At 42.5% G+C, this 22,967-nt stretch overlaps 1 protein-coding gene across 22 annotated transcripts in view; it reads right to left on the bottom strand.

The window, feature by feature from the left end:
* Positions 1–598: 598 nt before the first annotated feature.
* The window catches only part of CAMK2B (calcium/calmodulin dependent protein kinase II beta), a 181,075-nt gene continuing 158,706 nt past the window's right edge, over positions 599–22,967 (bottom strand). For 6 of the 22 annotated variants that reach the window (XM_077262713.1, XM_077262708.1, XM_077262715.1 and 3 more), the window contains 7 exons: positions 19,936–20,007; positions 17,789–17,833; positions 14,006–14,054; positions 5,705–5,780; positions 3,800–3,894; positions 2,395–2,629; positions 626–1,220 (listed from right to left, as the gene is read on the bottom strand). In XM_077262713.1, coding sequence (XP_077118828.1) covers positions 2,397–2,629; positions 3,800–3,894; positions 5,705–5,780; positions 14,006–14,054; positions 17,789–17,833; positions 19,936–20,007 — 570 coding nt within the window. In that variant the 3' untranslated portion in view covers positions 626–1,220; positions 2,395–2,396. Of the gene's footprint in view, positions 1,221–2,394; positions 2,630–3,799; positions 3,895–5,704; positions 5,781–8,153; positions 8,274–9,799; positions 9,929–14,005; positions 14,055–17,788; positions 17,834–19,935; positions 20,008–22,967 lie in introns of all 22 variants that reach the window. The other 16 variants (XM_077262705.1, XM_077262706.1, XM_077262704.1 and 13 more) reach the window with 7 other exon arrangements.

Raw genomic sequence — 22,967 nt, forward strand, 5'->3', positions numbered from 1 at the left:
AACACAGGAAATCCTATAAAACCTAAACCTTCTGCAAAAATGCCATACCCTACAAAAAAAACCCTAGTAACTAGAATTCACGAAAGTATCTCCTCGCGGGCCAAAGAATGAAACCCAGGCTACGTTAAAGGAAATATATATAGATAAGGTGTACTTTGGAATCCCTGCTATATATATGTATATGCGTCTCAGTATTATAAGGTGACGTCATGGATCCAATGTGCTGACCCCACATGTCAGAGGAGATTGGCACTCACTGAGAACTGACGGACAATAAGCACACTCCATAAAATGCGCCGGCCATGCTTTGGGACTGGCTCTCCCACTGCAGACAATGGATAAAACCATTATTTACAGGGCTTGGGATTGTTGTGAATTATGTATATATATATATATATATATATATATATATATATATATATATATTGTTGGAATATATATATATATTATTTTTATTATTTTTGCATTCCTAAAGCAAAGTAAAACAACATAAAGGGGTTGCAGTGGGGGCCCCCGGGAGAACCGGTTTGCAGAAAATGAATTAAAAAAAATATATATTTTTTTTGTTTATAACTTTTTTTTTTGTTAGGTTTTTTTTAGAACACTTTTTTTTTTTCTTTGTTTTCTCTGTTCTGTTTGGACGACTCATTTCACGTTGGACGCGCAAACACACGGGAAGGAACAGCTCCACGGGAAGGTCACAGTTCTCTCCCCCCAGCCCCTCAAGATTTCAGACAATCCCTTCACCCCTCCACAGCACCCCCCTACCCCCCAAATAAAGCCAAAAAAGACGAAAGGGAAGAGGGCTGAAGGTCAAATATTTCTCTGCGACAAGTCAATGAATGCACTTACTCCCCCGTACAATAGTAGGGGGGTCTTACAGCTGCCCCTCTTCCCCAGCGTAGAAGGGGTAATGCTTAAAGGTCAAAAAAGGAAACACACAGGAGGCTTAGTCCTACGACCTTGTCTTGTCCTCTTGCAAACATTTCATGAGTCCAGGCAGTGGATGTCTGGGAGACGTGTGCACATGGGGGGATTGAGGGCAACAAGAATAGAAGAAGTCTGAATTTGGAGGGGTTGAGGGGGAGGAGGGATGAGAGGGAACGGCACAAGCATGCGGTCACGTGCTTTTCCTCGCCGCTGGAACTCTCTGAGCGGCGGAGCCAAAAGTCTCTGGAACTTCCTCTTTTCTGGTGAAGCCAGGAGAGCATTACTGGAGGCTGCACAAAAACAAAGACATCGGTAACGAAATATGGCAAATTATTGCATTACTAAACACAAAAATCCAAAAATGCCTGGTTGGGGCCCAGGGCAGTGGGACCGGCCGGGGAGCATGGTAAAGCAAATAAAAATGGGCAAAAATTTCGGCCTCTAGTAGAGACAGACCCCAAAAGTCTTGCAACAGTAATTGCAGTGAAATGTGGTCCTACAAAGTATTGACTCAGAAGGCTGAATACAAATGCACAAATTTTCAGATTTATATTTTTTTTTAAAGAACTAGAAAACCATATATCATTTCCATTAGGGGAGCTTTCACATTGCGTTTAGGCACCCATTCGGTGGCCCCGTCGGGGCTTACGTCCAGACCGCCCGCACAAGACTATAGACTATGATGGTGCCGACAGAGCAAATGCGCGCAATGCCATGCATAATTTTTGGACGTATACGCCTACTGGAGGCGGACACTCAGACGTAGTAGATGCCCGAAAATGATGCACGGCAGAGATCACGTTCGCTCTGTCGGCACCATAGTCTATGGCTCCGGTGGCTCATATGTTCTAATCCCAGTTTACGGAGGGGTTCGGACGTAAATCCCGACGAGGCTACTGAACGGATGCCTGAACACAGTGTGAAAGCGCCCTTACACTACACCAATACTCACTAATTTGTGTTAGAATATAATTTAAAATACATTCAAATTTGTGGGTGTAACGTCAAAAAAATGTGGAGAAGTTCACAGGGTATGAATACTTTTTCAAGACACTGTAGATAATAAGAACTGCCATTAAGGCAGCAGTCTAATCTTTTATATTCCAAATTGCTTGTGTTTCAATAAAAATACAGAAATCCCCCCCTCTATGGAAGCAATAAATGACTATAAAACGATCTAGCGCTACCATAAAAAGCAGCTTTATAAGTTGTCTTTATAGCCCATATATCATTCGGCAAACACAGGGCGTAAATTATCCCCCCATATATTAGTAACGGAAGCGCAAAAGTTTTTTCTACAGACATAAAATGACTGTTCTTTATGGGCAGGAATCTTGTCGAGCGCTGAGCTATTTCTTATAAGATTACCAAGCAATATTCTGTAGACTGGCGAGATCTCCAACGTGCCAGTGCATTTGTGTTACAAAATACAAAAAATATAACATTATTATAAGAGTGACTTACTGTCACTGGAGGGGTGCCACGGGGGCCCCTGAGCAGTGGAAGTGGACATTCTGCCACTTGCCATCACGACGATGCCAAACACGGGTCTCTTCGGATTGGCTGGTACGAGGTCGACCCTGTGTATCGATGTACTGTGTCAGGCGTATGTAGGCGATACAGGCGGCGTCCTCTCCTACCACGTGAACGTGAGGATTCAAGATGGTCGTGTGGATTGGCTTGTTGTTCTTGGACAGCACTAGACAAAGGAAAGACGTAAATTAATTCAAAGCTTTCTAATATAATCCGTGTTCCTGGCGTAGCGTTAGGAAATTATTTGATATGATAGAATTGTGGTGTACCTGTTGACGCTAGAGTTGTGGAGTGTGGTTTAGGCCGCGGGCACACTGCTGGATTATGGCTTTGTATTGGGACGTGAATCCCTACTGTCCAACATATTCCTGCACTTTAATATTTTAGCATCCAAAAACTCTCCAAAATAAAGAACGCCAAAAAGAAATCACAGGACGGTATAGTCTACCTCTCTAGCAGGGATCTGTTAGGTGGCACAGGGGATCCCTCATTCCTGACCCTTTATCTATTCTAGATTCTCACTTAAAGAGTATTCCCATCTCCAAGATCCTATCCCAATATTCTGTAGGTGTAATAATAATACTATTAGCAAATACATCCAATTAGAAATGTAGTGTAGTTTTTCTGATTACCTAGGTCGCTTACCTCATGTGCAGGGCATCTGAGTGCAGTCCGATTTTCACAGACTTTACACAATGGAGAAGATGGAGAATTTTTTTTTCCATCTTCTCCACATCCGAGAAAATCAGATCACACTCTGATCAAACTCTGATCATAGTGTGATTTCTTGGATGAGAGAAAATACGGTTGTGTGACCCAAGCCTAAGAGACAGCTCATTGATTTCACCAAATCCTAGTTCCCAAATTGATGCTATCATTAATATTAATGGTTTATCTAGTGAATAAACATCATCTTTTTTTAGGCTACATTCACATGGGGTATTGAATCACATCCGCAAACTGGGAAGGTCACTGGCTCCATCTGTCGCTCCGCGTGCTCGTCCGCATAGTGGACGGGTGCATGACCTGCCTGCATTTAGTTTAAACGCACCCTTAGGAAATTCAGAGTTAATCGAGAGGGATCCACCCTTCCAGGATTATCATATATTAGCAGGGTAGACAGAAGCTCTCCACTATATCTTACTCTCTAAGAGGCAACAGGTGTCCATGGATTCCACAGAATATTACTAAAGTTTTTGTGGCCAGGTGGATCTTTGTGACCTCCTTATCTACGGGGAACCCTTTGAACAAAAAAAGGATTGCCAAAAGTGGTCACACAAAAGACAAACACAAACATGTTCCCAGAAAGAGAATAACAAATAATTGTCATATTTACAGTTTTCAAAGTAAAATCGATGAAAATCTATTCCTTCCACAAGGTTACCCAAAGCTTCTGGCTCAAAAGTGGTCAATCCTGGGTCACAAATCTTCCTGAAAATGAAAGTTAAGTGAGAGGTCTCATTATTCTGAGAATACAGTAATATATTGTATTAACTAAATATAGTCATTCATTAAAGATTGCACTCAGCAAAAGTCAAAGTGTGGTCAGCATACGTAATTTCCTACTTCAGTGCATGTCCACAACAGTCTCCATTTGTATTAACTGAATGCTGATACCATAAAGGTGTCTAGATTCTGGTAATTGCCTGAAAATTGTTCCTAATATGTGTATGCAAGTTTGTTTTTAATTAAAAGTATATATTTTTGAATAAAGAAATAGTGTTCTGATGTGTTTTTATTACAATTTTTCAAACATCAACCATTTGTCTTTTGTAGCCTGCATGTATTCTCATCCATTGCAAGCTGCCCAGTGCGGCTCAGTGTGAGATTCATCACATTAACTCTCTGATAGATCAGTCCGGTCTATAACCTTATTCTTTGCTCTTCTGAGCACAAATCCAAGCTGACATCTTTACAAACAAATAAAAAAGGTGGACCAAAAGGGATAACTGCTCTATGGGCATTCAGGAGGACAAAGAGAGAGGTAGAGACTGTGTAATCAGAGAGCTTATCTGATGGATTTCACAGGAAACAGGACTGAGCAGTGTGCAGTGTATAGGAATACATGCAGGCCACAAAAGACAAGCAGTTGCATATTTTTAATAAAGAGCAATTACAAAATTATTTTTACGCTGTGCAGTGCCAATGTCTTCCAGTCCTTGTTTTAACAAGCTGGCAGCAATGATATGACCACTGCAGTCAATCAATGTCTTCAGGTCTCATGTGGCGGGTGATGATGGCAGTAAAGCGGCGTGTGACGGCTGAGACCACTGAGCGGCTGCAGTATTTATATCATTCCTGGCGGCTGGTAAACAAACACAGGAAATGATCACAGAAGCATCTGCAGTAGATTGGCGTGGGATTAAAACGGTGCGTATTGATTTTTTTTTGTTATATATTTTACTCACTTATATAGCGCCATTAATGCCACAGCGCTTTAGAGACATTATCGGCACTGTCCCCGATGGGGCTCACAATCTAGATTCCCTATCAGTATGTCTTTGGAGTGTGGGAGGAAACCGGAGAACCCGGAGGAAACCCACACAAACACGGGGAGAACATACAAACTCCTTGCAGATTTGGTCCTTGGTGGGATTTGAACCCAGGACTCCAGCGCTGCAAGGAAATCTGTGTCTCAGCCTTTACCTCATGCTTCCCTCAAATTACTTAGCAAATGCCTGCTGACAGATTCTCTTTAAAGGGCACATGTCACTCCCAAATCTCAAATTAAACTATTTAGACAGTCACACATAGGAGTTAGTCCCAGCCCTGCATGTCCACAGTGACTTTGTAGGAGCTCAGCGGTGTCACATTGCTCGATTCCGTCTCTCCTGTCTGCAGCGGCCGCTCGCTGCCCAGAGGATTGCAAAGTATTGGGCAGCTGACGCAAACAAGATAGAGGGAAAAGAAAGCTCCTGCATGGACATTGTTTGCGTGCGCGCTTGCTGCGCTCCTGCACTGTCAGTGTGCACACACAGGCAAGGACTTTGGCTCAGGCAGCTGTCTCTCTGGGCAAAAGAGTGCTATCAATCAAGCAAAATGAGACCTTTTATCTAAAACTAGTGACATTCATACTACAGGTATGATTTTTTTTTTAGGGACTAAGTCCCCTTTATGACTGTAGAAGTGGTTTAGTTTAAGTTTTGGTGATGACAGACTCCCTTTAAGAATTAAAATATGTATAGTGAATATGTCCTCATCCCCCCCCCATTACTATACAGTATGGTCATGAAGAACTCACGCATATGCCTCGAAGTCTCCATTATTCACTGCCTCGATCAGTTGTTCTGTTATCTTAATGATTTCCTGTTTTCGAGCTAGAATAACAAAATAGCCATTAAATAGAGAGATAAATTTTCAGAGGGTAAGCGAGAAAGCCACAAACATGGTCAGCGGAAGGATTAGAAGATGGCAAGAAGATGATAGTGGATATAGGGAACGATGGTGGGTTATTAAGGAGATAAATCAAGTACAATGCAAAAGGAAAACAAAAAGGTTTCAGGAGCACGAACACAGATATGAAGACTAAAAGTAGTGTAAAAAGGGGTTCATGTTATTTGACCCAATGGAACCTGTGGTGTAAAAGAACCTGACATATTGTAAAGTGAAGACACTGTGTTACCGTAGAGTGCAGTCTATGAACGGTAACAGTATTAATGTGACCCCCGTTCCATTAGACCAGCATCCATTAGCTTACTAGCACAATTCCCCACATGACAACAATGGCAATCAAAGATTTAATAAGAGGGGCGGGTGGGATGCTCCACAGTCAACGGTCACTCATAGAAGATGGACACCCCCTGATGAACCTTCCTTTTGTTCCCATCTATTGAAACACACCAATCAGGTAAACTTTACACCATTCTTGATCCATATTCTCCTCCCCACGATTCCCACTCTAAAGCCTAATGCTAAATGTTAACCCCTTACACACTAAAGTTTGGGCCTAAAGTCATGGGGCCCTCCCATAAAGGGGTTGTCCACTACTTGGACAACCCCTTCTCAATCCCTATGTTTCCCGACAGTAAAATAATAGCACTTATACTGACATCCGATGCCGGCGCTATTCCAACCATGTCGGCTCTGGCTCTCCCGGGGCTCAGCGATGGCTTCACTCACCTCTCGTAATTTACATTTGGAGGAAGAGAGAGCGCAGCAGCAGCTCTCACTTCCTCCAGATGTCTTGGTTTGTCTGGAGGAGGGGAGAGTGAAGCCAGCACTGATTGGCCACAGGGATCGCGTAACATAATGTCATGTGAGCCCCGGGAAAGCCAGTGCCGACACCTCGGGAACAGCGCCGGGATTGGAAGTCGGCATAATTGTTATTATTTTACTGGGAGAGAAACATAGGATTAGGATAGAAAACAAATCAATGGCCTGTAGAGATCAGTTGAAAAATTTGCGGGATCGTGGTGCAACGGCCAGGCCGGTAGTCCATGGACACTGGGTTATTGCGCTACAAACCACCTCTTATCTGTTAGTATCCCGAGTTCCTCTTTTAATTCACTGGCCGGGCATGATGTTGTGTGTGCATCATGCCACAATAATGATGTTGCACCAGGCCGGCTAAGCAAAAGAAAAGAAGGCGATGTCAGCAGGTAGGAGATGATTCGTAGGGCTCCCGTCCAGTGGCTATGGAATCCATGGCCGCTGGACTAGGGTCCTGCAAATTCACTCATCTATACTTGGCCATAAATCTGGAACATCAGGTTGTGAGCTGCTGTTTTTGGTCCTGCCTAGGAAGCCTTACGTGCCCTAATAAGTGCCCAATTTGATGAGACAACCAATTTAATGGATAGAAATTAGAAAGTAATAAGAAAGTTTTTCAATACCCTAAACAAAATAATAGGGAATACGAGGAAGAAGATTTAATTTATTTCAGGAAAATAAGCAAATTATTTGAGAGAACATAAAAAATATGGAAGACAATTCTACTTAAAGTAATCAAAGAGCAGAAGGATAAAAGAGAGATAAAAGGAAAAAGAAGATAATGAGTAGAAAATAGACAACTGTATAAATAAGTACAAGTGGTATGAAAAAAATCAGATATCTATAGAAAAAGGATATGCTTTAGAAGGAGAACAAAGAGAAAAAGAGCGTCATGCTGAGAAGATATGTGATGAGTAGGAGCACAGAACTTGTCGTAAGTGGGTCAGACAGGGCTTGCAAGAAATGGAAAAGCATAGTGGAAAATTAAAAATCATCATAAGAGAAAATAAAACTGCAGAAAAAGACCATTCTGGTTAGAAAAATTGTAGAAGAAGAGGAAAAAGTTTGGTGGTTAGGACAAGACAGAGGATTGTGGAAGTTAATAAAAGAGTCTTGTGCTTTGTGTGTAATAATAATAAGAATTTAAGAAATAATAAAAACGAGTTTAAGATGATGAAACGTGAATTCTGAGTGTCACAGAAAAGTACAACTTACGATGAGAAGTGTGTCAAAGACAGAAATTGAGGATGAATTCAACAAGTAAAACTGGAGATCAATAAACATTGTTCATTATGGTGGAACACTTTGAGAGCTGATGTTGGTAAGATGATGTAGACAAGCATCTGAAAGGACCCAGAAGATAGCGTAGAAGAAAGGTGAAGAAATGATATGATGGAAGTCAATGGATAAGAAAGAGGTCCATAGCTGGAAGGCGGTGGGAGCCCGTGTGAGATGCGTTTGTATGCGCGAGTTCTACTTACGCTGTACAAACGGAGAGTTTAGGTGGGGCTGGGAAAGCCGATGCTGCGTGTTGGAGTACTGCACTCCCTCTGCTTCTGAGCCTCGTCTGACTGTGTTAAATATATCTGTAAATCTAGCAGCTGGGAGGGGGACAAAAAGACAGGTACCAGGGAAAGGGATAGAAACCGAGACAAGTGACAGAGGCAGAAAGACAAGAGACAGAAGCAGAAGTCGACAGGAAGAGTGACAGATTGGCAGAGACAAAGGTAGAAGAACAAGAGACAGATCCAAGGAGGTAAAGGAGAGATACAAGTATAGAGATAAGACATAAGAAATGGCAGCAAAACAGAGAGGTAAAGACAAGAGACAGTAACAGAGTTAGTAAGGTTGAGACAGAGGAGTACAGAGAAAGAGTGGAAATGTGGTGGAGAGGTAGCAAGTAAGAAGATGAGACAAATGTAGAAGTACAAGTGATGCAGAGATGCAGAAGCATAGTTGACAAAAAGTTGTAGAAAAACAAAGAATTAACAGCAAAAAAATAAGTAAGAGATAGAAGAAACAGAGTGGTGGAGTAGGTATATAAGGAAGAAGAAGTCGTAAAATAGACAAAGAGACAAAGAGGACATGAGACAGAAGTAAAACATTGGTGGAGACAACGAATCGAAAGATAAGACAAACGGAGAGGTAGCAAAATACAAAAGTACATATGGAATAAAAGTAGAGGTAGTGAAGCAGAGTCAAAGATCGAAACAGATGCAGCGATAAATTGATATAGGACAGAAGTAGACAAGTAGAGACACAGCAGTAGCAAAAAAAAAAGTTGGATAAGAAGAAAAAGAGAGGTAAGCAGCAACAAGACATCAGAGATAAAGATAGAAAAACAAGACAAAGGCCAAAGTGGAGAGATAAAGGATAAATTAAGCGAAAAGCAGAGACAGTAGGCAGAGAGAATATGTAAAGAATGAAGAGAAGTGGGCACAGGTGCAGAAACGAGATAGAGAGGAACAAAGCCAAAAAATAGAGACAGAAGAGCAAAGATAAGTAAAGAGTTTGCGATGCAGAAATGAATCAGGGCAGAAGGCCAGAATATAGAGGAAAATCAAGATTAAATCAAGATAGAAAAAAAAAGACAGGAAGAGCAGTTAGAGATATAGATATTGGAAAGAAGAGTGCAAAAATAAAAGGATTTAGAGATTTAGAGGGGTTGGACCAGTAGGGAAAGAACCAAAGAAAAAAAGAAGAAAACAGATATCAACACAGAAAGAACAGAGACGGCAGCAATGTGAGTGACAAGAAACACAAACAACATCTCATCACAAAAAGGACAATGCCAGTCCCCCACTCCCCCCGTAGTTAGTATTGGCAGTGGCAATCCCCACACACATCACAGTGACAGAAACACGAGGGCCGCTCCGATGAGTCTACCCTTAACTCCCTACCGATTAACAACGCCACAGCCTAATACTCAGATATTCCCATTACATTGTACAATCATGCCATAGCTTTATGCATCAATTAGGAATTACATTATATAGTTAAAAACACCGTAAAAATTGTAATGTAGCATTGAAGCCTACATTTTTAAAGAAGAGATCTTTACTACTGAATAAAACATTTTTCATGCATAGTTTTTATGGTTCTCCTGTTTCCCCATCCTATTACTTACGCTGTGCAAGAGGTGAATGGGGGAAGGATGGGGAGAGGGGCTGCTGAGCGACCGCAGCTTGGGGTCCCTCAGCATCCAGAGCCCCCGAGCCCCGTCTCACTGAGCTTAAAATGTCTGAGAACTTCAGCACTAGAGAGAACCGGGAGAGAAGAGGAGTTGAAGTTGGACAGAGAAGGAGTATATTCCAAAGAGGCATGGCGGGGAAATGAGAACAGCAATTGATGAGGAAAATGGTGGCAGGCCAATTATGAGATTTAGAAGGTATGTAATGATGGGTGAGAGCTAAAGACAAAGAAAACTGGGAGTGGGAAAAAAGAGGAATACCAAAATAATGAGCTATTATGTCTGAATGGGTCAAAATTAGTGATCGGCGCACCCATGTATGTTCAGGTCTGCCGGACTTGGACGAACTTTATAAAAAAAGTTCGGTGTGGGTACAAGAACAGTCCCAAACCCCATTCAAGTGATTGGGGGGCCCAAACATACGGCGTTTTCCACGCTATCCTCTGTGTGACAACGTGAGAAACACCGGATTTGACCGGTGGAAACCTTACTGAAGTTACCGCCAGTCACAGCTATAGGGTATCACTGACCGCTGCGGGTTCCCACGCTGAGTACAGCATGTGAGCCAGTGGTTGTGACTGGGTGGTAAAAAGGTTACCGCTGGGCAGGCGCTGGGTGATGACTACTACTGTCATCAGTGTCACCTGCTCTCACAGCAGAGAGCAGGCGACGTCGATGAGAGTATTCACCTGCCAGCGCCTGTGCATAGTGGTAGCTTTTGGGTTCGCTCACACTTGCATGTAAAATCGGCAAGTGCAATGTGAGAAAAAAAAAAATCGCATTGCATTCTCTACAATAATATTAAATCAGGCAGTGTTCATCTGCAAATTTTTCCTCCCCTGGAATTGGGGTGAGGAAAAAAATAGCATCATGTTGTGTATGGCCGCATAAAACGGCTGACACTCACCAATGCAAGTCAGTGGATGCCAAAAAAAAAATAAAATCACACGGCATACGGACCATGTGTGTCGTCCGATTTTTAACCTCACTCCATCAGCTGAGTACAGTAAATTCGCAGCGTGAACTGTCAGAATAGATAGATATCAGTGAGATATATAATTAGTGCAGTTCGTGTGTAGCTTACTGTACATGAAAAAAAATAGCATGGGTCCCCCTTATTTTTAATATCCAGCTGAGGGAAAGCAGACAGCTGGGGGCTGGTGTTATTATTCTGGTAATGGGGTAATATTTATGAAGCTTCCCAGCCTATTAATAACAGCCTTTACAGGTTATTAAAAAAGGGTCCCGAAAAAAGTGATGTTGAGTCCCCCTATTTTTAATAACCAGCAAAGGCTAAGCAGACAGCTGTGTGCTGATATTAACCCCTTTCTGACATTGGGCGTAAATGTACGCTGATGTCGGACTCCACCTCAGTGCCAGAGCCCGCACCTTTCCGGGCACATGTAGGCTGATTTATACAGCTGACATATGCCCGCAACAGCCACGGGTGGAATCGTGATCCACCCGCAGCTGTTAACCTATTAAATGCCGCTGTCAAACTCTGACAGGGGCATTTAACTAGCGCTTCTGGCAAGCACGCCAGAAATGCTGCGCATCGGTGACCCCATCACGTGATCGTGGATCACAGATGGGTTGGCATGACAATCAGAGATCTCCAGCAGACCTCTATGGTTGTCATTAGCCGGAGGTCGGCGCTCATAGCAAGTGAGCAATTCTGCTACATATATGCGATCTGATTATTGCCTGTATGTAGCAGAGCTGATCAGACAGCTGCAGCTTCTAGTCTCCCATGGAGACTATTGAAGCATGCAAAAACTAAAAAAAAATATTTTTTAAAAATAAAAAATCTAAAAGTTCGCCCCATTCAAAGTAAAACAATAAAAAAAGTAAACACACACATATTTGGTGTTTCTGTGTTCAGAATTGCCCGATCTATCAACATAAAAAAAATTATCCCGATCGCTAAATGGCGTATCGAGAAAAAAAGTCAAACCGACAGAATTACTTTTTTTGGTCACCGCTATATTGCAATAAAATGCAATAACGGGTGATCAAAAGATCGTATGTACACCAAAATGGTATCATTAAACACGTCAGCTCGGCAAACAAAAAAAATAAGCCCTCACCCAACCAGAGATCACGAAAAATGGAGACGAAACGGGTATCGGAAAATTGCGCAATTTTTATTTATTTATTTTTTAACAAACTTAATGACCTGGAGAATCATAATGGCAGGTCAGTTTTAGCATTTAGTGAACATGGTAAAAAAAAAAAAAAGAAAAAAAAAAAAACTGTGGGATTTCACTTTTGTTTGCAATTTCGCTGCAATTTTTTTCCTGTTTTTGAGTACACAACATGGTAAAACCAATGGTATCATTCAAAAGTACAACTCATCCTGCAAAAAAACAAGCCCTCACCTGGCCATTTTGACCCAAAAAAAAAAAAAGCTATGGCTCTGGGAAGAAGGGGAGCAAAAAATTAAAAGGCAAAACCAAAAATACCTCTGGTCATTAAGGGGTTAATAGGCTGGGAAGGTGCCATGCATATTGGCCCTCTCCCAGAATAATAACACCAGCCCTCAGCTGTCCCAGAAATGGTGGATCCATTAGATGTGCCAATTCTGGTGCTTAGCCTCTGCACTTCTGCTTGCTCTGGTGCGTTAGCAAGTGGGGTAATGGTTTTGGGGTTGATGTCAGTAGTGTAATGTCTGCTGACATCAAGCCCAAGAGTTAGTAATGCTGCCAGCGGTGAAATCAGAAAGGCTACCGCAGTTTATCAACTATGAACTGCGATAAGCTTACTGACATCAGCGCTCGTTGCAGCAGCCAGATTCCCACACTACTTTCATAGTGTTCTTGCTGTTGTGCTGAGCGGTCACATTACTGATGTCACCGCTCAGCACTGCATCCGGATGTAGCATAGTAGGGGAATGTCGTGGGATGTGGGTTGGATTTATGGTGGACTCCTTTGGATTATATTATTTTTTAAAGGTAATAAATGGGTACAAGAGGGTCAGGGAGTGCTTTTTACAGTTGAAGGACTTTTCTGTGTGTCTCTATTGCTTTTGACTACGGGCTGAGTAATGGGGGTGTCTTATAGACGCCTCTCCATTACTAACCACTGGGCTTGATGTCAGCGGACATTACACATCTAACATCAACCCCAAATTTTACCCCACTTGCCAACGCACCAGGGCAAGCGGGAAGAGCCAGGCAAAGAGCCAGAATTGGTGCATCTAATAGATGGGCCTTTTCTGGGGTGGCTGAGGACTGCTATTTTTAGGCTGGGGAAAGACAAATATCCATGGACCTTCCCAGACTGAGAATACCAGCCCCCAGCTGTCTGCTTTACCTTGGCTGGTTATCAAAAATAGGGCTCACCCCACGTCATTATTAAATAATTATTTAAATAACTAAAAAAGGATGTGGGGGGCCCCTCTATTTTTAACAACCAGGCACGATAAAGCAGGCAGCCTGCAGCTGTTTGCTTTACCCTCGCTTGTTATCAGAAATAGAGGTGAATCTACATCTTTTTTTTTTTCCTTTATTTTTTTTTAACATACTGTGCCGGCCAATCACACGCATACCAATACTTGACATGGCTGTGATGGGGCCAGAAGTGCCCACACCAGAAAAGCTTGTTGATCGACTGCGCTGCAGCATTTCAGCAAGCTTTATGCGGGCTGCCGAACCCGAACAGTAACACGGACTTCGAGGAGAAGTCCGTGTTTGGTGTCCGTGCACAGACACTAGCTGTCAGGTTCGGAGCCCAAACTTTACTGTTCGTGTTCGATCATCAGTAGTCAAAATCTAAAAAAAAAAGCAATGGAGTAAACAGTTCTTTGAGCAAGTGAATGAATGATTGAAGATATGATAAACTTTTTACAGGGACAGCACATTTAACACATAACAACAGGAAATTACATGGCATGAACGTACCGACGTTACATGGTAACTATACCGTGTACATGTCCATATGTTTGTAAGGTACGAATCCGTGTTGTGTCATTATTGTCATTATATAATGAGGCATATGATATGGCTATAAGAAACATGGCGGAGATGTGTATCAGTATTTTTTACAGTCTCATTGATCAACCAGATGGTCAGTCCACTATAGAAGTTGTAGGTGGTTAATAGAAAGAGAGACGAGATTCTCGTATGCAGGCTGGATCTACCATACCTTTCATCTCCTCATCCTCTGGGTTGGTGTGTGTACTGTCCGAGGATTCCTGCGGGAGAGAGAGAGTAAAACCGTGGGATGTTTAGAAAGGTATAGAAAGCGAAAATCACACTGGTTACAGAGGACATCTATAGGACAATCATGTGATCACGGAATCACAACCAAGATTTATGTAGCTTAACCCCTGGAGAACAATCCCAAAAATACTCTCTTCTCCTTTAAAGCCGACATTACAAAAGCCGCACATCCATTGTTTTATTCTACTGGAAGGAATCTTTGGTGTAGACATATTGGATGCTCCATATATATCCAGATTAACACTGATACCCTATTATCTTAGACTTCAACACCAGGAGAAACTTCAAAAAACAAACCAAGTCAAGCTACGAAAAAGATATACCTGTGACAAGGACAATAAAACTGTGCTTTGTTCACCACAGAACAAAATGGACAGCTATTCAGGGTCCACCAATGAAGGGCTCATGGCCTTCTACTGAGCGGCTAGACCCATGTTATAAAATGATGATGGCGCTCATGTAGCGCTGCGTCTACTTCACAGCCGCGCAAGTGGGCAGGACGCTGCTGTGCAGGGCCACGCTGCAGTACAGTCCCATTAAAGGAGTATCCCCATCTCCAAGATCCTATCCAAAATATTTAGTAGGTGTAATAATAATAATATTAGCAACTAACTCAAATTAGAAACGTAGTATAGTTCTTCTGACTCACTATGTCACTAACCTCATGTGTAGGCCATTGCACATTAGGTATCCATGGTTATGACCACTCACAGTGACAGTTAGTTAGTGGTCGTAACCATGGATATCTAAGCTATTGCAATGTCCTGCGTACAGTGAATCAGGAGAACTATGCTCCATTTCTAATTGGAGGTATTTGCTTATATTATTATTATTATTTCATCTTCTTGGGATCGGATCTTGGAGATGGGAATACCCCTTTAAGTTAATGGGGTCATTCTGCAGTTCCCCGCACAGTTATGTGGCATTGATCACCACTGTGCAGGAAAAACTACATCAGTGTTGCCACTCCTTCATTCTCAGGACTGATTAGAGTCCTAGAAGTCAGAATTTGGACCCCCACAAGCAGGGACGGACTGGGAGTGAAATTCGGCCCTGGCATTAGAAAGCACATAGGCTGATGCTGTTCCTCCCCCTGATGCTCAACTGCACCCTGAGGACGCTGATACTGTTAACAGCATAGCAGAAAATGCCGCCCACGACTGGACCAGCCCACCTGGCATTTGCCAGAATTACCAGATTGCCAGTCCGGCCCTACACTACAAGTCATAAAGTTAACACATGTCCTAACGATATGTCAACACTTTGTTACATGGGAAAACCCCTTTAAACAGATCCCGACAAGTATGGCAGATCATCTGTCAATCTACATGTAAGATGGCAGCCGGGCTGACCCCGATATCAACCACACCATGACGTAACTCATGTATGAACTGCTAAGGATCAGTAAGGCAACCTTTTTTGTAGGAAAATTAATTTAATCTGTGTCATTATGAAGCAATAAAATGTTTTTTGGATTCGATGGAAGTGATGTTTGGGGTAAGGAAATCCTAAAAGAGTAATAATAATAGATTTATCATAAGGCCAGATTTCTAAAAACTGTCTGAAAGAACAACCGCCTCTATGACCCATAGCAACCAATCATAGCGCAGCTTTCATTTTACTAAAGCTGTTTAAGGAATAAAAGGTGAGCTCTGACTGGCTGCTTTGGGCAACAAACACTGCCTTTCATTTAGGCAGTTTTGATAGTGCCTCATTTATCAGAACGGTCTAAAGTCAAAGCTGTTTTGGTTGCCCATAGCTCTTATTTTTAACTCCTTATTTGCCCCCTGACAAACCTGTACATCATACACTGGGTGTTACTGAGCCCCCTCCATACAAGTCAGATGAGGGTGCAGCGTTCAACAGCCGGCATCTGCCTCCAAGAGTCAGAGATGGGAGCGACAAAGCTTAGATCGATGTGATTTAACGAATTAGATGCTGCTGTCAATCACTGACAATAGCATTGAAAATAAAAAAAAATTGTTTTTAAAAGTACTCCAAGAAGCTACAAATTAGAATCAACCTCATTTTTCCTATCTCAAAATAAAGAAATTAAAAATAAACATATTTAATATCACCACATCCACTAAAAATGCTAAAACGCCTAATAAATAAATTGAAATGCGAAAATTGACATTTTTAAGTCCTCTGCAAGCCCCCAAAAATTCAATAAAGATAAAGAACACTAAAAACATTAGGCTACTTTCACACATCAGGTTTTCGCCGTCAGGCTGAATCCGGCTACTTTTGAAAAAAACGGATTCCTTGCAAATTGTAAAAAACTGATGCAACGGATCCATTTTTTTTTTGCCAGATCCGACTAGCTGATATCCGGGCACAAGCTGGGAGAGAGACAGAAAGAAAAGAGAGAGAAAGAAGAGAGAGAGAGAGAAAGAAGAGAGAGAGAGAAAGAAGAGAGAGAAAGAAGAGAGAGAGAGAAAGGAGAGAGAGAGAGAGAGAGAAAGAAGAGAGAGAGAGAGAAAGAAGAGAGAGAAGAGAGAAAGAAGAGATAGAGAGAAAGAAGAGAGAAAGGAGAGAGAAGAAAGAAGAGAGAGAGAAAGAAGAGAGAGAAGAGAGAAAGGAGAGAGAAGAGAGAAAGGAGAGAGAGAAGAGAGACAAGAGAGAAAGAAGAAAGAGAGAAAGAAGAGAGAAAGGAGAGAGAAAGGAGAGAGAGAAGAGAGAAAGAAGAGAGAAAGGAGAGAGAGAAAGAAGAGAGAGAGAAAAAAGAAAGAGAAATAAGAGAGAAAGAAGAGAGAAAAAATGCTGCTACAGGGCATGCTCAATTGAAAAAAAAACGGAATCGGTTGCCGGATTCATCTTTTCACCTCACATTTCACCCGTTTTCCGCCTGAACCATTGCTGTTTAGTTTTTCGACGGACAGAAAAAACGTTCCTATGTACGTTTTCTACGGCCGCCGGAAAACGGATTTTCAACGGATCTGGCAAAAAACGGATGAAACATGAGCCCATCCGGTGCTAATACAAGTCTAAGAGGAAAATAAAAGATCCGTTTTTTCCAAAATTCGCCAGATTGTGCATGGGGGCGAAAACCTGATGTGTGAAAGTAGCCTTATATACCTCCAAAAATACTACCAATACACCATATGTACCAATAAAAACTAAAGCTCTAAACGCAAAAAAAAAAGCTCTCATACAGCTCCATCAACGGAGAAAGAATAAAATTAGGGGTCTCAGAAAATGGTGATATAAGCCAAATTTTTTTTTGTACAAGGCTTTTCTTTAATACAAGTGAATGGTGTCATTTAAAGGTTTAAAAAAAAGATCAAGCCTATAAACGCACAAAAACTTAAGATAGGGGTCCCGATTACTAAACATTCCTAAAACCACATAAGTAACGCCATCTCAGTTACATTTAGATTAATGGGAGTGCTGGAGATCGGGGCCATATAGGAAGCTATCAGTGATATGAATGGCAAATGGCGGGCGAGGGCCCTGTTATAGATTTTGCATTGGGGCCAAAAAATTTCAATTTGCGCCCCTGAAAAAAAGACTAGGCAAAAAGGGTCTCGTGTCTCCTCCAAGGATAAAATCAAGATGTATCACAGACCTATGGAAAACCTACCAGTCAAGATAGAATATAAAGAAACGCACATGGCACTATGTAAAATAGCAACCCCCCTACCGCTGCCTAAAGAGGGGCAGGAAACGTGACATATGAACAGAGAGGTAAAGATATGGCAAATACCTTTATCCCGTCCACCAGGTTATGAATTACTGTGGTTTGAGGCTCCTATAGAGGAAGAAAGAATGAGAAACGGGAAGGAGGAGAGAACTAGAATAGGGAGGAGGGACAGGTACGAGGGTAGATTTCGGATGGCAGGAGAGGGGGCGGTAAGGCTGGATTTAGATGTCAGTCTGAGCAGTAACGGCAGATCACAGTGGTAATCGCCATGTTTGTATATTGAGATGGGAAGGATGTTTTGCTCCTATCATTATTAGTCCTGCAGTTACGGTGTAATATAAGATTAAGGGCTCGCTCACACGAGCATATACATCGGAAGAACGCAGGATGAATGTTATACTACGGGGCACTGCAGATCTGCGATTATTTTCTCATACCGACTCAGCAAATCAGATCACACGCACCCACTCAAGTCTATGGGTGCATGGAAAACATCGGACTGCCTTCGGATGACATCTGAGTGCAGTCCGATTTCTGTTGACTCACATAATGGACAAGATGGATAAGTCTTGTTCTTCATCTTCTCTGCACTTCTGCTACAATTATCCCATCGGAGAGAATGGGATCACACTGAGCTGACAGTCAGATCAGAGTGGCATTAACAAGCCTCGTTCACATGTTCAGTATTTGGTCAGGATTTTATGTCCGTATTTGTCAGACAAAATCAGGAACAATCATAGGAAAAGTATAACAGAAACATGTCACCACTTCTGCATTTATCACCCACTCCTGGTTTTGGCTTACAAATACTGAGGTAAAATACTGACCAAATACTGAATGTGTGAGCGTGGCTTTGTGTATTGCAACCACAGAGGTTCCCAATTTCATCCCCTTGATCAGGATCTGCCGACCATCTGTTCTGTGTGGGTTCTCTGACTGTACATTAATGGCAGATGTTTGGAGAAACAAGCGTCTGGATTGTTTTAAGAGGTAATTTCGTGACAGAAGTGTCTCCCTCTTCCCATTATAATAAAAATGCAGGCTCGATTAAAGGGGTTGACATGTGCGACATGTTCGAGTCCCCGCGGCTGCATGTTTCGCAGCTGGTGGACAGCCACAGAGCATGTGGAGATTGCCTGACAAACACGGGCAATTCCCGCAATTTTTTGTGACTGTCTAACAGCCGTGAAACATGCAGCCGCGGGGACTCGAACATGTCACTCGAGCACCCGCGATCCTCAGATCCTAGGCAAACTGGAGTAACGAGCACTTGCGCTCATCACTACTGACCACCGCTCCCTATTGAGCTGCTGAGCACCGCACTCGGCTTATTTCCAGAAGCCCTATAGAGAATGAATGGAGTGGTGGTCGGGCATCAGATCTGCCGCTCCGTTTTGTAATGTAATGTGGATAAATGTTCCCCATCAAGGATAAAAATTCCCTGTTTTGCTGATTGATACGGTTCCCGGTCGTCGGCCCCTCACCGATCAGCAGGTTATCACCTATCCCAGGTATTGGCGATAACTTGTTTTCTCTGGACAACCCCTTTAAGCTAATCCATGTATACAGGGTGGTCCGAGGACGCAGCTATGTAACTAAACGGGTGCTTGGCCGAAAATTATCTTATGTGCTGTATATGGCCACAAATAATCTCTATATACAAATTTCAAGCTCAGATCTAGGTCCTGATTAATTACTAATCAGGATATCCGTCTGATTGGAACTAAATGAACTAAATTCGCTTCATATAAACCCAGCCTAAGCCGGGGGGGACAGAGGTGAGGGCTGGAAAAAAGATGGTGGGTCCGGAGGACTGAAAAAAATGGAGGAGTGGAAAGACAGGCAAAGACTACTGGACAAATCACAGACCTCTAACTACCACACAGAAAGATAACAGACTAATCTACACCACAGACAGATGACAGACTTCCCAATCCAGAGACAGACCACAAACTTCTGAGCCACAGACAGATTACAACAGAAGTCCAGGACCCCACAGAGACACCTTCCGGAGACAGACCACAGACGTCTCCCAACCACAGACACAAAACAAACTTTCCCGAGGTAAAGGACAGCAAGAAGTGTTTTCTCCACATACAAGAGGACCAGACGTCTCAATGTGCCCTCTGTCCACGGCCCCCCTCCGGTTGTGTTCCCCACAATGCCACAAATACACAAAGTGCTGCTCCGGCCCTTCCCTGTACTCATACCAGGGCAGCTGGAGGAATGGGGCCCTTCGGACTGGTCACTCCAGCGCTGTTCTTGGTACTGTTTGTCTGGGGCTTGAGATGGAGAGATACAGAGAGAGAATTACATGTACAAAACATTTTATAACACACCAGCTATCGACCAGTGCCCCAATCAGTAACGGGGGCAAACGCTGCGATGGTAAAGGCCTTCCGAGTACATGGTGAACATGGTGAAGATGGTAAAATGCTCCATGGCCTACCCCATTTTATCAACCATCCACCGATTTATTGACGATTGGTGAACCTGGTTAACACTTAGGGCTTAAAGGGGTTATTTTACTAATTTAGGATAACACCAATCCACAAAATAGGTGACAATGTATGATAGGTGGACGTGGAACTCCTGGGAACGGAGGTCCTATGTCCCCATTGAGACTGTAGCAGTGATGCGAATATGTGACCACCAGCAGTGGTCCTGTACACGCACTACCCTTGCCATAGACCCAAAGAAGGGAATGAAGTGGTGGTTACACATGTGCATCACCTCATTCTTCACAGAGGGGCACGGAGCCCCCTTTCTTAGGAAAGGTGGGGTTTCAGAGATACATACAGTTATATGAAAAAGTTTGGGCACCCCTATTAATCCTAAGCTTAATGATTTATAAAAATTGTTTTTTTTGCAACAGCTTTTTCAGTTTCATATATCTAATAACTGTTGGACACAGTAATGTTTCTGCCTTGAAATGAGGTTTATTGTACTAACAGAAAATGTGCAATCTGCATTCAAACAAAATTTGACAGGTGCATAAGTATGGGCACCCTTATCATTTTCTTGTTTTAAATACTACCTACTTTTTACTGACTTACTAAAGCACTTTTTTTGGTTTTGTAACCTCATTGAGCTTTGAACTTCATAGCCAGGTGTATACAATCATGAGAAAAGCTACTTAAAGTGGCCACTTGCAAGTTGTTCTCCTGTTTGAATCTCCTCTGAAGAGTGGCATCATGGGCTCCTCAAAACAACTGTCAAATGATCTGAAAACAAAGATTATTCAACATAGTTGTTCAGGGGAAGGATACAAAAGCTGTCTAAGAGATTTAACCTGACAATTTCCACTGTGAGGAACATAGTAAGGAAATGGAAGAACACAGGTACAGTTCTTGTTAAGGCCAGAAGTGGCAGGCCAAGAAAAACATCAGAAAGGCAGAGAAGAAGAATGGTGAGATCAGTCAAGGACAATCCTCAGACCACCTCCAGAGAGCTGCAGCATCAACTTGCTGCAGATGGTGTCACTGTGCATTGGTCAACTATACAACGCACTTTGCACAAGGAGAAGCTGTATGGGAGAGTGATGCGAAAGAAGCCGTTTCTGCAAGCACCCCACAAACAGAGTCGGCTGAGGTATGCAAAAGCACATTTGGAGAAGTCAATTTCTTTTTGGAAGAAGGTCCTGTGGACTGATGAAACCAAGATTGAGTTGTTTGGTCATACAAAAAGGCGTTATGCATGGCGGCAAAAAAACACAGTGCGTTGTATAGTTGACCGATGCACAGTGACACCATCTGCAGCAAGTTGATGCTGCAGCTCTCTGGAGGTGGTCTAAGGATTGTCCTTGACTGATCTCACCATTCTTCTCTGCCTTTCTGATGTTTTTCTTGGCCTGCCATTTCTGGCCTTAACATGAACTGTACCTGTGTTCTTCCATTTCCTTACTATGTTCCTCACAGTGGAAATTGACAGGTTAAACCTCTGAGACAGCTTTTTGTATCCTTCCCCTGAACAACTATGTTGAATAATCTTTGTTTTCAGATCATTTGACAGTTGTTTTGAGGAGCCCATGATGCCACTCTTCAGAGGAGATTCAAACAGGAGAACAACTTGCAAGTGGCCACTTTAAGTAGCTTTTCTCATGATTGCATATACCTGGCTATGAAGTTCAAAGCTCAATGAGGTTACAAAACCAAAAAAAGTGCTTTAGTAAGTCAGTAAAAAGTAGGTAGGAGGATTTAACACAAGAAAATGATAAGGGTGCCCATACTTATGCACCTGTCAAATTTTGTTTGAATGCAGATTGCACATTTTCTGTTGGTACAATAAACCTCATTTCAAGGCAGAAACATTACTGTGTCCAACAGTTATTAGATATATGAAACTGAAATAGCTGTTGCAAAAAAAAACAATTTTTATAAAACATTAAGCTTAAGATTAATAGGGGTGCCCAAACTTTTTCATATGACTGTACATTTATCACATGCCTAGTGGATAGGTGGTCGATGTTGTTGGTGAGATAGGTGCTAAAATAATAGGGTAACAGTTTTGCTCCTGCATTCCAACATGACAGCTGAAAACAGTGATTGGCTGCAGTGGTCACATTAAGGATTGATACAATGAAATCGCAGGAGGACCGCCAGCGTCGTGACTCTGGAGAAGCGGAGGCTTGAATATGTCACTAGTGCTTCGGATTTACAAATGTTCACAGCGTGTAGATAAGAAAGGTAAAATCTCATCCACATGGTAAGTGCTATAATATGCTCTCAGCTCTACTGCAACGTTCTGCTCAGATCGCCCATTACTGCAACGTAATTATGATCTGGGGGAAGAGAGAAGTTACTAAATAAAACCTATGACAGCACTTATCTCACAGGTAGGGAATGTGTCATCAGAAAAAGACATAGGCCCTGATTCACCAGTCTTCATGAGGGGGTGGGTTGGAGGCAGACCTCCCGGATTCATTAAAGGGAATCTGTCAGCAGGTTTTGCTATGTAATCTGACATCAGCATGATGTAGGAACAGAGACTCTGAGTCCAGTGATATATCACTTAGTTTACTGGGTACAGCAGATATGATACAATCACGGTTTTCTCTACTGCAGATCTAGCAGAGCTTGGAACGCCGAGCCCTGCATAACCCCACCCACACCACTGATTGGCTGCTTATCAGTAGTGGGGGCGTGGTTACACAGAACAACTTGACTAGGAGGCTCCAGACACCTAGTCCTGTAGTGATAATCTCCTGCTAATATAACACTGATCTAACTGAAACAGTAAAACA

The sequence above is a fragment of the Ranitomeya variabilis genome, chromosome 5, assembly GCF_051348905.1.
Source record: "Ranitomeya variabilis isolate aRanVar5 chromosome 5, aRanVar5.hap1, whole genome shotgun sequence".
NCBI classification, from domain to species: Eukaryota; Metazoa; Chordata; class Amphibia; order Anura; family Dendrobatidae; genus Ranitomeya; species Ranitomeya variabilis.